The following is a 15,037-nucleotide window of genomic DNA, read 5'->3' as shown; positions in this document are numbered from 1 at the left end:
GACAGCCCAGCTGACCCGTCAGCAGGATGGATAAGGGCTCTCCAACAAGACAGATAAAACCCATCAATAGGGAAGAAAGGCCACAGGCCTACCTGTTACTCTATTAAACTGGTAGGCCCAATAAATAAGCCCATTCCAATCAAGATACGTCATCATACAACTTGGAAGACACGTCATGTAGCTTGCTAACACATTTTTACACATCACCCTAAAGTATCTCCAGGTGGTTCCAAGTAAAACAATAAAAAATGAGCAGAGAAATCAGCAAACAACTAACTCCAGGATTGTTAGGCAGATATGACAAAGTTCAGTCTAACTCACGTATTTCAGTCAATATTTATTAAAATCTCAAACAGTTTATTTTAGATGACAGTCAACTCAAAGAGTTTTGTAATGGCATACGAAACTCTGTAATTAACCCTGTATCCAATTCTGTACAAGCCTATAAATAGAGATCTTGTACAAACTTCTGGTAACATCATTCTTCATACTCAATCTCTCACTTATTCTCCTCATTTTCTCTCGGTTCTTGAGCTATTCCAAGCTTATAATTTGAGCTCCACACAAATATTCATAAACCCTAATCCTATCTCACCATCATTCTCACTTTATTTTAAGTTTTTCTTTTTATTTCTTGTTTAATCCGTGACTGACTTAAGCATCAGTGTGCTAACCTTTGTTTTGCAGGCTAGTCTTCTGATAATCTTAGTATTTTTTTGAATATCCTTCGACTCTTGTGGTGTGGCTAAATTTCTAGTATGCATCAATATTGTATGTAAATATGTAAACAATTTTACATATATCCAACTCTATATAAGACATACAAAAAATAAACAATTAGTTGATGAGAAAATTAGTAATTTAAAAACATATACTTTGTCTTATGCAATTCATTTTAGATTGAAAGCTATATTAAGTATTTAAATCTATACTGATATTATTTATTAAAAAATAAAATATTAGTTGAATGAATTATTTGTATTATACAATTAATAATGTAGATGAATGTATACTTTGCCTTATACAATTCATTTTAGATTGAAAAGTATGTTAAGGTATTTTAGTCTAAACTGATATGATTTATTAAAAAATAAAATATTCATTTAATGTATTCTTTATATTATATATTCATTGTAGACCGTAAAATGATATTACTTGATAAGAAAATTACTAATTTAGATGAACATATATTTTCTCTTATATAATTTATTTTATATTGAAAAATATGTTAAAGTATTTAAATTTAAACTGATATTATTTATTAAAAGAATAAAATATGAGTTGAATGTATTTTTGTATTATATAATTCATTTTAAATTGTACAATGATATTACTTGATGAGAAAATTAATAATTTAGACGAACGTATACTTTTCTTATGCAAATTATTTTAAATTAAAAACTATGTTAAGGTATTTTAAATCTAAACTGATATTACTTATTAAAAAATAAAATATTAGTTGAATACATTCTTTGTATTATATAATTCATTGTTGATCGTAAAATGATATAACTTAATGAGAAATTAATAATTTAGATGAACGTATACTTTGTCTTATACAATTCATTTTAAATTGAAACTATGTGAGGTATTTAAATCTAAATTGATATTACTTATTAAAAAAATATTAGTTGAATCATGAATGTATTAAGTCTAATTAAATTAACAATTTAAGTTGTTGGTGGGGCGGGGTGGGGCAAAATTATCTGGGCAGGTCTTGTATCTGGGCAAACCTGCCCCAGACCCTCCTTGTTGCCATTGACACTGTGTTCCCTTGTGGGGGGATCTGTTGCATGCTCCTCGCTTCTACAGGAGTCTCGACTTCGGAGAGCTTCTCCCTTTGCTCACATCGTTAATCTTTGTTGACGTAATCTTTAAGGTAGCTATCTTAGATCAATGTTCTATTTCCTATCTTAGCTGGCGACACCTATTGGTCTCATGTCCACATTCGTCCTCTGGGTTCCCCTATGCTCTTGTGGAAGGAGGGTCCTTCATGGTCACTCCCTTTGTCGTGCTGGTTATCTTTCTTTGTCAGCTAGGAATCCTCTATATTTATTAACCTGTCTGCCCAAGCTAGTAGGTTGAAGAGGTCAGAAAGGGCTTCTTGGCTAGTGACTCGAAGAGAGGTCCCCCTTGAAGCCCTTACGTAATGGCACTATCAATATTTCTAGGTGCTTGGCTGGAACCTCTAGGATGGCTTTGTTAAAGTATTCAATATAAGCCCTCATTGTTACCTTTTCCACCCATTTTACTTCAAAAAGGTTGCTGCAAGCGGACTGATATAGCAAAAGGGTGCTAAATTCTGCAAAAAATCTAACTGATCTAGCTGGAAGCTGGTGGAACCATTGTTGAGCAAAATCAGTTAGTGTTGCAAAAAAATACACGATATCTAATACCATCTCTAAATCTATGCAATAATGCTGCATTTTTAAACTAATGGATGTGCTCAGCTAGGTCGGTGGTGCCATTGTAAACAAGTAGGTGAAATGAGCAGGGAGATCTTCTACCACGATGTCAGCACTGGAGGAAATACCACGGTCCAAGAGCGGGACTCCCTTTCTTACCCTTTGGTAGAATTATGTTATTCTTTTCACGAGAAAGTGCTAGCTCTCAAGAGATCCTTGAGGAGCTACCTCTGTGCTAGTACGCTCAAGAGTTCAGGGTCGTGTTGTTGGACTAGAAAGAACATGCTCTCTAGTTACTTACTAGATGTTATATTCTTCTCCTGGTGCGAAGGTTATCCTGCTCCACTGGCTTGGAAGCCTTGGAGAGCTACCTAGACAATCTCCATTATGAATTGTTGGAGCTGCTCACCTAGCAGCGGGTTGATGGCAACAGGTATAATTGCTGGATCGAAAGCTGGATGGGGGCATTGAGTTCCCTTACGACTTGCTTTGGAGGTGGAATGGTGGAACCAACTAAAACAGGCAGGGAACTGTTTTCCTCAATGGATTCTTTGTCACCTCTATTCTTTGTCACCTCAATGGAATATAACGTGTCTGTCTAACTGTATGATGACATGTGTGGCTGGAATTTCTAAAACTGTTTGTTTAATAAAGTTGAGAGAAAAGGGCTTTGTGAGCCATCTTTACCTGCTCGTGGTCAGTTGATTTGCTAGTAGCTGGGCTGGTGTGTATGCCTTAGGCCGACTTCCTTAGCTTTGAACTTTGAGAGAAAAAATATTTGAGCGGGCATCAATACACATAGGAAAAGTTGAATTCCATTCAAAATTCAAAATACTCTAGAGAAAATGGAAGAAACATTAATAAAAATCTACATGAAGTATAAATTTACTAGACACAAACCAGATCTATATCTTTTAATTTATTTTTTATTATAGGGAGAAAGATCATTTTGGTCCTTTAAGTTTCCATGCGATTAATTTTAGTCATTTAAGTTTGCACATTTTTAATTTAATCCTGTAACTTTCAAAATGGCTTAAATCGGGACCACAGACGGATTTTCAAACATTTTTACCCTTGAGCAGATTTTAAAGAGCTATTTTAGTCCATTTATATTAAAATTTTAATTTTCACACATGCTCGCCTAGAATGGTATCAGAGCCTAGGTTTATTGAACAAATATATGATTATATTACATTTTGATATTATTTATCCGTTAATGGGGGAGACTCTTTGAGAGAAAATGGAACCGAACGAAAGTTCGAGTTACAATGAAAATAGAAAATATTTTCAGATTCTGGAAATATAGAGAAGGGAATTTCTTATGGAAATTCTTGACAAGTGTTATAACGGTCCCAAGAGGATTAATCCAAAACTTCTCACGCTAGAAGAAGAACAAGAATGGTTGAGAAATTCCGACGTTCGACAAGTACTACCAGAAAATGCAGTGAGGTGTCTGCACTCCACTGAAGTCCATGGTAGAATGCCAACCAAGAGAAGCGGAATGGGTAAAATTCTTGCATAGTTACAGTTTTAAAAATTATGATTAAAGGAACTGACTGGAAAGAACTCGATCCGGATACATCGAAGATCTCTCAACATTTAAGGGAGATCCAAAAGACAGTTCAAGATTATGGACATAGGTTAATTCATATACCTATGAAAACAGAATCTTTGAGCCAAAAGGTGGACGAAGTCCGTAAGATTCTTCCCGATCTACACAAGGGCCTCACAGATTTGAAGAGAAACCAAAGGGAGAACCCAAAGACATCAAAATCCAGACAAGAGCGAATCAGGAACCCTCTTGGAACAGTACTCTTCTACACCAGAAGGGGAAGGCCACGGAGATTCCAAAGATAAAGTCCAGAGAAGATCTGATTATCGCATCTATGAGATCTATAAAATAATGGAGGTAACAAGAGAGGATCTATTAGATCTACAAGAATTGGCGGAATCCTTTTCCCAACTTGGGATTGTGGATTTAGTCAATATCCAAAACAATGAAATTACTCCAGCACTACCACTGCCGGAGGGAAGTACATGTTCTAATGATCCTCCATAGGATCAACAGATGAGAGAAAGTGCGGATTTCTATACGAATGCCAGTCTAACGTTTATGGGAATCAGATTAAAGGAAAATCCAGGAAGAAATCCAAAGAGAGTGCCTGAAAATACACCTTGGGCAAGGACCATACTCCAGCCCTTACATCCATATGGCGCTATACTGAACCTGGATATTATCGATTTCCAAAATACCGAGAAATTGATAGACGATGGGTTGCAACCATCAAGATTGCAGCAACTATTCTAGAGCTCGACAAGAAAAACTTCATAAAGCTTGTGGAGTTGAGCTTGGAGGGATCTGTAAAGATCAGATGGGATAATACCCTAGAAGATACCAAAGCCAGCATCCTTGTTGGAGATTTGAAAGGTGCGATAGCAGACCGACTAGGAAGACTTATCAAGATACACTTCATCGGAGATGGATACTTCGAAGGAAGTAAAGCAGAAAAGGCTAGAGAATTTGCACAGGCTCTCTTCAGTCTTGAAGTAAGAAGTATTTGCGCCGTAGATGAATATATCTATTGGTTCCGCAAGTATTTCTTCCAAAGTGGAGTAGCAACAGAAGTAGCAGCTCCAATGTTCTTTGCAAAAATATGCAGTGCATGGAGGAAAATGTTGATCCAGTCATGCAAAGTACCTGAAGGACATCTAGATTTAGTTGCAAGGAGAATATCTTTCCTTAAAGACAAACTGAAGGATTGGTGTTATCAAGCATCCATTTAGAAGAACATGAAAAGACTAAGAGGTAAAATCAAACGAACTCCTCTCTGTTGTGATAACAATGATTTTCCAACTATTATAGGAGAATCAAGCGAGTCAAGGAAGAGGAGGAAGCAAAATAGTGACTCCTACCCCAAGAGTTTCAGGAGAACCTTTTCCCGATGAAAATCATGGTGGTCAAAGTCAAAGGTCAGATAGTATAAATCTAGACAGAAAATAGGACCAACAAGGGCTTCATCCCAAGAATCTAGACGAATAGATGCAAGATCCCCCTACAAGAAGAACTTTCAAACAAGCCCATACTCGAACCAATGAAAGTTTCAAAGACTGCAATTGCTGGACCTACAGAGCAAGAGGACATACATCTCTAGATTGCCCGCTGAAATGTGGTGAATTATGAAAATTTGAAGCCACTGATGACATCTTGGTTTGCAGTCTACTATGGCGATTTGGTACCCATTTACCAATTCAAAGACCTTCTGTCAGACGAAAGTGTCTATGAGGAAGAAGTAGAAACAGATTTAGATGGATCTTCAACCGAGTCAAAATAACTACAACGAGGGTGATAGGCTTCAACCTCCGAAAGCCTGTCAGGATTCTTTTCCAGAATGACAGTGTCCAACAAAACTATGAAAAAAATCATGCGACAAGATTCCAACCTCAGCCCATACGATGGATTTAGGATTGGAAGAATTAGGAAAGTCCTGAACCAGATAGGACTGAACTAAAGAAAGCATCAAATAATCTACAAAGTAAGTACAGGTGAGTTTGCTATACCTATGGAACTTTACTGGTAATGTGATGGAGATGCAATTAATTCCTAAAGAAGAGATTCTTGAAGAATTAAATAAGCTTAGAGAAGAAGTAGCTGTTACTATAAAATGGATCCACATAGAAACTATTGAAGTAGTAATAAAAGCAACTTTCAAAGAAGGAATTGATTCAGAAATACATTTATCTATAATAGATAGAAGAATCAATAACCTAAGAGACGGTTGTCTTGGAACAATAATAGGTAATTTGTATACAGGAAAACTAATATTTGACATTCATCCTAGGATTGCATACAACCTACCAGACCAAGATTTCAGTAGAGTCTTAGCCCTTCATCAAGATTCTAAAAGAAAAGATCTAATGAAAGAAGGAAATAGACCGTATTCTATAACTTAGAGAATTGCATATGCCCTTTCCAATACACATCATTCAGATTTGTTTATTAGGAAAGAGTATATTGAGATTCCCAGAATTTTCAAGGAATTTGTCAAGGTAATGACACAAATCCTATTAGGATACCTAGAATAGGTGGTGTTGATATCATCATAAAAGATCACCTAGTTTTAGATAGAACACTTAGCTCTAGTACTGAGTTTAGTAGTCGAATGTCTATTTTGGAAGATGGGATTACAAGCTACAAAGGAAAGGAGAAACAGTTATTAAAAACTTTAACTCCTCAATAGATTAGGGTGGATAATGTAAAACTTAGATGCCCCAAAGGATGGAAGGAAATACAAGTAATATTTGACATCACTAAGAAAGAAATTGTTTTTCCTTGTGATGACTTAATTCATTTCCAGCAACCTGTTGTTGGAAAATATGAAGGCATGTTAGAAATAGCAGGCCATGAAATTCTAGTTGCAGGTGTTGCAGGACGAGAAAATGGGTGTATGACTTTGGGGTTAAGTTTCCTCGAAGATCATAAACCATGGGGAAGGAAATGTAACATAATGGAATTAAGTCTTGATGGTGTTACTATAAAGATAGAGTGACAAGTCCCTTTTTTATATACATATCTGTTAGTATGTTGTATGATCAATATAAGATAGAATATTTTGCAGCTTATATTGATTCAGGATTAGGAATTTACATGGCAAAGCTTGGAGGTTTCCCTTAGAGTTTTCCCTAAAGAAGTAAGGGAAACCTTACCCGTTATTGCAGGAAGAGATTTTTCACAAAAAATCCTGATACTCGATAAGGGAATACGAGAAGCCAAGATCATGATCGGAGGAGCATTCAAATAGCCCTGGTTTAGGGTAAAAATAACTCCTATTTTCCTTCATGATACAGGTGCCAATATCTTACTAGATAACAATTTATTCAAACATTTGCAAGATATATGCAAGATAATCAAAAAAATCTGTTAATCTTCACTACTAACTGTGGTAATAAGATACAAGTATTGCAAAGGGAAAAGGAATTTAATAGGATAATGCCAATAAATTTTCGCTGTAAACATGGTGATTTTGATGCCAGATTAACTCATCCAAAAATGCAGGATAAGAGGAAATTTGGTAAGGTCCTTTTGTCTTTAGGCAACAGGGACTCATAGCCAGCGATAGCTTCTATAAGGAATCCGAGGAGGAAATTATGAACACTAAAGGAGCACTACTGGAAATAAAATCGCTAAATATCAGTGAGGAAAGTAGGCTTTCTCTTGAGAATGTCAAGAGGCTCATCCAAATGAACTTTAGTGAAAACCCTCTGGCATGGTGGGATAGGAACAAGATCGAAGCTACTCTAAAGCTCAAGGAAGAATGCAAGTAGAGTACATTCGATACAAATCTATCCAGATGAACATAGAAGACAAGAAAGATATGCAGATTATTATCAAAGAGCATGTCAGTCTTGGACTCATCGAGCCTGGAATCTCTACCTACAGCAGCCATGGATTTCTGGTTCTTCCATGGTGAGATTAAGAGAGGTAAACCCAGGTTGGTAATTAACTATTAAGGCATTAATAAAATATTAGAGTTTGATTGTTATTACATTCCTAGTAGAGAACACTTAATTGATTGTATTAAAGGGGCAAAAGTGTTTTTTCTAAATTTGATTGCAAATCTAGATTTTATCAGATTAAGATGGAGAGTGAATCAAAGAAATTTACTGCATTCTCCACATCACAGGGACAATATATCTAGAATGTGCTTCCGATGGGTTTAGCTAATGCACCCCAGATGTTCCAAAGAAAGATGGATAATCTTTTTAAAAATTATTTTGAATTCATGTTTGTTTATATTGACGACATATGATTGCATCTAAAAATATGAAAGAATATATCAAACATCTGAAATATTTTCTGATGTATGCCATAAAGAAGGTTTAGTACTTTCTGAGAAGAAAGCTACTATTGCTGTCAATAAAATTGAATTTTTAGAAATTCTTATTGACGAGACAGGGATTGAGTTACAAGACCATATTGTAGAGAAAATCCGCAATTTTCCATACGTACTCAAGGACAAGAAGCGTTTGCAAAGCTTCTTGGGAGTTGTTAATTTGCAGGTATCTTTATTAAGGATCTTGCAAGATACAGAAAAGATTTCCGACCACTTTTGAAAGAAATTGAAAGTTTAAAGTGGAAATGGGAAGAAATCCACACAAAAGGATTCGTAAGCTAAAACAGGTTTGCAGTAACCTGCCAAAGCTTGCTATAGCACAAGACGGGGATGAATTTGTAGTCTATACAGATGCCAATGACTATAGATGGGCAGCAGTGCTCATGAAGAAGACAACTACAGAGCAAGAACCTTGTAGATACACAGGAGGTTGTTCTCGGAACAACAAGCCAAAGTTTGGCATATTAATGAGAAAGAATTCTTTACGGTTTGGAGACTTTTAAGAAATGGCATTTATTTTTACTTGCTAAGAATTTACATTAAAAGTTAATAATACTAATGTCAAGGCTTTCTTAAAAAATAAATTAAAATAAAAAATAGAGAAAGCTCGTATTATCAGATGACAAGCTGAATGCCAATAATTGTTATACTATAGTCGTTATAAAATTTATTCTTGCAAATTTCCTGATGAGAGATGGAGGCATCTGAAGCAAACTCCATCATGTTGAGACTCAGGCACCTCCGGGAAAACCTCGAGGAGTTTGGACAGCTAGTAGTTAATGCTCAAGTTGCCAGATAAATCCAAATAGCCGATCTAGACATAGTCTAGGTCGCAATAAGAAGTTCTTATTAGCATCCACATGGCTAGGGAACGACTTACGAGAACCAATTCGAAAGGCATCACATTTAGGGATGACTCACGAGATGAGGGAGCATGATCCTAAACATGCATTTAGAGTACAGGGCTCTAGACCTGTAGCATCGGATTCAAGTACCGATTGCCAAAGGCTATCATTAAACTCTGGTGAAATGACAACAATTGAGTCACAGGAAGTGCAAACTCCCTTAGATTCAAGTCAACCCAGCACCTCTGGGGTTAAAGAGGGAGAGATTCGCCTTAGGCTAATGACAGGCACCTCTAAGGTTAATACTAACGAATTGATATCTTCTTCTGCTTGGCAGGACTATCAGCGCATGTGGGAAAAATTAATTTTTCGCAAAGGAGTGAACCCAGGCAAGACCATTATCGAAACGTTTAGAAAATATAACAGGGTCTGGACATTAGAAGGGTCTAAACCAGAAGATGTCTGAGAATGGTATGATTTTGGAGCTCTTGCTTCAGTTCATACTATGTCACCAACTTTTCCGAAAATCTAAAAAAACTTCAGGAATGGATTAGTGGGGCAGTCTTTGATTCGTGGCAAAACAACCCCCACCTAAAAAAAGGCGATGTTCTAGAGATAAAATTCGTATCACTTGCTCCAGAAACGGCAGGAAATGGGTCTCATCTAGCATTTCATTTCATGAAATTGCATAGGCCAGACATGGTGGCTTTCAACAAGATCAAAACTGCCTCAAGAGAAGTTCCCCCGATATCGGTCATTACTGAAGATAGTATCTCTACCAGAAGAGCTTGGGAATTATGGGTCTGGCTCACGGAGATAGACAAAGTCAAGTATCCATTCAAAGTTTTCTCCAACAAGGTGAATGGATTGTTCCTGTTAAATTCCATGACTGAAAAAAGCACCGAGTTGGTATAAAGCTTATTCGAGAAAAAGAGGATGTTAATCTGGAAAAATAAGTTACCAACGATCGAAGCCACAAGGATGAAGATGTGCAATATGTTGCATGTTAGACAATAAGCCTATATTATTGAAAATATGAATTGCAAAGAGAACAATATTTAAAAGACAAAATTCTTCAGTATATTTATATTATTTAATTATTAAAGTGATTTTTTTATTTATTTTATAATTATTTATTATATATTTATGACATTATCGGTTCGATCACGATTGGACTAACGGTTGAACGAGTGACCCGTAACCCACTGAAGTTTTCGGTTTAATGACGGTCCGGGTTTTAAAGCACATTTGTATGGATGTTTGGACCTATAAATATTGTTGTCCGAAATTTTATGGTACGATACATTCATTGTTTATTCGACTTTATTAAACCTTCTAGATCGCGTTCGACTTCATATTATACTGACTTAACCATCTGAAAGTCTCAATTGGGGAACACTCCCAACTAGCCTGACGATGACGTATTACACGACTGCACCTCACCTAAGCAACCTGGATCATATACTTTGAACATGGATCAAGTATCCTTATCGCTTAACAATAATAAAAAGATTGATGATGTTTTGGAGGTAATAAAATTTGTAGATAATGAATAGATGTAGTTGATTTGGAAGTTTCAAGAAACATGTGATGTTGGTGAGTGATGAGTGGTGAGTGTAAGGAGGACCCTAAGATTCGCCATACAGTGATTAGGGTCCGTCCAATTTTGATAGTAGGGAGTGTAGGACCCACCACCTCTACTATTAGAAGTCTTACCAAAGTAATTATTGTCTTCTAATTTAGGTTTGTATTTACTGAAATTTAATAATAGAAATTTAGAGGTGAGAGTCAAATGTTGTTGCATCATTTCATTAAACGTGGGAATAGTAACGTTGTTTAAATTGTTGTCACTTGTCCCTCTCCCCTCCACGTTCCACACGTTTTCTTTCTCACCAAACTCTTGTTTCTACTTTTTCATTTTTCTTTTGGCTAAATTATAACCAACAATTCCTTTCAAACTATTATAATTATATATATCTCTTTTTCAAATCTCCATATAAAGATTATATAATTTTATTAAAATATCATAAATATTATCAAATAAAAAATGTATAAATTCATTAAATATTATCATAACAAAGAGCTCGCTGTAACTTACTATCTTCGTTAAACGCAAGTCATAGAGAAAGACAGAGCAGGTGAGCAGAAGACTACAACTCAACCACAATCATCATCACCATAATGATTAATCAACAAATTGTAGCTCTAGTTCTGATCCAGTTTGCATGTTGATAGGGCTATCTATTCAAACACAGACAGATCATAAACTACCACTAACTAAATAAACAAACCAAACTTTGCATATTTGAGACAAACTCATTAACTAAACTTAAATAAATGGATTCATCTGGCAAAAATATATATGTATACTATAAACAAGCAGATAGTTGATCTCCTACATGGTCAATAAACAGTTTCTTTCTGTTTCTAGCCCTGCATTAACTGCTCTCTCCCTCTATATATATCAAAACCTCAACAAAAGCTTTCCACACTGGTTCACTGCTTATGATGCCTGCCTATACTTTGTTAACCGACAGACGACTGCTGCGACAAGCTAGACTCATGGGACAAAGCTTCAATCAACTTATCCTTAGTTAGGTGTTCCGATCCTTGAGATTTGACAACAAATGTGTGGAACACTTTTTCGCTCCCTGTAACAAATTTTGCTTCGATGATAGTTGCCTGTGCATCCTTGATTGCTCGGATGACCCTTGATGCCGGGTGAGTCTCCAATGGGCAGCTCACCCTCAAAGTGAGTTCATTACGGCCAGTTTGGATATCAACAGTTGGACTGCACACCTGAGTTTCCGTATTTGGCTTAGCTTCCGAGGCCAATGGTTCTCTTGATTGCCTTTCCCTCTCACACTCCATGTCCTTGAGCTTCTTCTGAAGTTCGGTTACATAAGCAATAGCGTCTCCCAAGAGGGACGCTTTGTCCATCTTGGAAATAGTAGGCACAACCGCTCGCAGTGCATAAAACCGCTGATTCAGCTTTTCTCGCCGCTGCCTCTCTGCCTCTACATGATTGAGGGGTTCTTCTCTTCCATTGGCAGGCTTCCGACCACGTTTTCTAGGCCTCTTGTCTTCCGGTGGCCCTGTGCAAACTTCCTTGCAAGAAACCTCGACATCTGAGTGCTCAGACTCGGCACTGCGTGGCCTGGAAATAACGGGTCTTGAGGTTGCTCCAGTAAAATCAATCTGCATTTGAGGTGGCTTCTGATGCTGAAGATTGTTGCCCCTATACTCTTCCCTTGCCCCATTACCAAGCCCGTGAACATTTTTTGCTGAAGTCTGAGTAGTATAAATCTCCACTTGGTTTCCAGGCTTCATACTACTGTATTGCATCCAGGCTGTGTTGTGAAAACCATTACGAGTAGTAGTTGTGACTGGCACCCTCTTCGCATTTGCACCTGCATCCAATGTACGGTCATCTGCTTTCCCAGGAGCAAACTTTTCCTTCAACTGCATACGACCAGAATACAAATCCTGCCCGAAGATCTTGGGAACTACTTCTGCATGGTTACCAATTACTAAACTAGAAATTGGGCTGTCGCCATCTTTTTTGTCGGTTACCGCCGCCACAGCCGCAGCTTTCTTAGCCTTGAAAAGCGGCGATAACGACGAAAAGGAAGACCTAACCACCTCCACAAGCTCCAAACTTTCAGGAATACATCTGACTGAGCCCAATTCCACGACACCAACATCAGTTGGAATCAAAACAATAGTTTGCATGCCAGCCGACTTTGCAAGGAATGACCGAACACAATAATGAATAGAAGACTTCAATGCATCCGATAACCAGACATGCTTTCCAGATCCAAAACACCTCCCAGGGCCCCCTTCTCCTCTGGGGAAAGAAAAATACATAGATGCCAAGAAGAACATTTCCACATCAGTAACCTTATCCAATCCAAAGGCATAACTATCCTCCTCAGTTCCCCCAAACAAGATATGCAACTTCTGGAGAACCCTTTTCCTCATTCTTTGGTGGGCGTCGTCTTCAAGTCTGATTTTGAGAATTTGAGTAACATCAGAATCCTCATCTTCATGAGGCTCCCGACAACACCCATCCCCCCACCCAAGAACCAACTCTCCGGTCTTGGACCTCGAGAGCTGCCAAAAAATCGCATAATTCCAACAAAAATTGGCGGAATTTGGGAGCTCCACAAGATCTGACAGCTTGTTCTGCAAATTCTCATCATTCCCCATCGCCATTAATGAGCATTCAGCTAAAACCGAGCTTGACATCAAGTAATCAAAAGCCTTAGTCCCCAAAACCGCCGCCGCCATGGCCTTATCCTCATTATTCCACCCAACACTCCCCATACCAAATCCTGTTTTCATCACAAAGCACCACCCGAGGTTCTTAACTTCAACACCCTAAATCACACAAAATAAAGAAAAACCCAATCTTTTTCAATTCACAAATTCCAAATCCCATGTGCTCAAGAATATATTAGAAACCAAATCAACACAACCCCATCTCAGCTTTCGAACAAAAATTCAATCTTTTACACAGAAACCCAACTAGCCATAGCCGTCGGTCTCAGATCTCAAACAGCATAAATCTAAGGAAACATGCATGACAAGAAACCAAAAACAAACACTTGAATGTAAGTAGCCACCAAGTTAAAAAAATAAAACACGAAGAACAGAGATTGAATTTATATTACTCACCAGTAATTTGCGTCTTCCCACTTCACACCAACACAGTAATTATAAAAAAAAGAAGAAAAGAGAAAGATTGGAATAGAGATGATCAGCCAAGTGAAAACAAGAAATTTAAAATATTTCGTCCTCCGTTTTGGAGAGTGAAAGAAAAGAGAAGAAGAGGTTTTTGTCTTTGTTTTTGTGTTTGGTTCATATGTTCTATTTTATTCTCTTTAATTTTGTTGCCCAACCGCTGCATGTGTATGAAAGTTTTGGTTGTTGGTTAAAGAACAGTGAAAAAGTAACCATGGTTAGGTTTTAGACCTGTTTTTGGTTTTCCATTTTAATCCTTTTGATAGTGAAAGTGGGTCAATTTTTATCTTACACCTTCTTCTTTCTTTTTATTTTTTTCAATAAATTATAATTACTCTAATTTAAAACATTCAATTTCTCCCTTATATTTTAACCAGAAAAATAACATTCTCTTTATAAATTCATTTTTCAATAAATTGATTTCTGACGTGATCAGTATTCCAATTTTATGAGGCATCGTTTCCTTTTATTTCCATAATACACATGTGCTTACATTTTTATCCTGAAGAAATGACTCACTATCGAGACGAGATCTCAAGGCTTATTAATAATTTAAACTTCACATTTGTAATTGTTATGGCCAACATCATACATATATATATACACTAATCGTTATGGCATGTTGTTCCTACATGTATCTAATAAGTAATATTTCACGTTTTAAAATATATAAGTTAGTATATTATATTAATAAAAAAAAATATAATAATTTATCAATGAATGTAAATTTTAAAAAGTTGAATAATGTAGTTATTTTATTATGAAGGGCATTTTTTACTTCACAAAAAATTGGTACGACCGTGTTATTAATCGTCATTTGTAAGTGTGAAAGAGTTTTTCTTTTTTTATTAGTATAAATATATATATATATATATATATTAATTTATTAATTAGTTAAAATTATCAATCACTATTAAATTACTATTACAATAAATTTCATTTAAATTAGGGTTAATTATATTCAAATTATGATCATTTTTACACTTTGACATCTAATCTAAACTTTTTTTTATGTCAACTTTATGAAATTTTGTACTTTGCTATTTATAACTGTTTTTCAACCAAATCTTTAGCAGAAAAAGTCGCACGCAGTGCACATGTATATTTAAGAGTTATGTGATGTGATATTTCTCACATATGCAAAGTATGTGAT

The 15,037-nt window shown here is 36.3% G+C and overlaps 1 protein-coding gene across 3 annotated transcripts; it reads right to left on the bottom strand.

Annotated features, from left to right (window-relative positions):
* On the bottom strand, positions 11,490-14,011 carry LOC105173075 (transcription factor bHLH13-like). Of its 3 annotated transcripts, none has more exons than XM_011094724.2 (2): positions 13,819-14,011; positions 11,490-13,709 (listed from the first exon to the last, which is right to left on the bottom strand). In XM_011094724.2, the coding sequence occupies exon 2, from the start codon at positions 13,483-13,485 to the stop codon at positions 11,668-11,670; it is 1,818 nt and encodes a 605-aa protein (XP_011093026.1). In that variant the 5' UTR covers positions 13,486-13,709; positions 13,819-14,011; the 3' UTR covers positions 11,490-11,667. The 3 variants fall into 3 exon arrangements, with proteins under 3 accessions (XP_011093026.1, XP_011093025.1, XP_011093027.1); XM_011094723.2 differs by having other exon boundaries at positions 11,490-13,521; XM_011094725.2 differs by having other exon boundaries at positions 11,490-13,475.

This window comes from Sesamum indicum, linkage group LG11, assembly GCF_000512975.1.
Source record: "Sesamum indicum cultivar Zhongzhi No. 13 linkage group LG11, S_indicum_v1.0, whole genome shotgun sequence".
Lineage (NCBI taxonomy): Eukaryota > Viridiplantae > Streptophyta > Magnoliopsida > Lamiales > Pedaliaceae > Sesamum > Sesamum indicum.
This window is presented reverse-complemented; position numbering and strand designations above follow the sequence as displayed.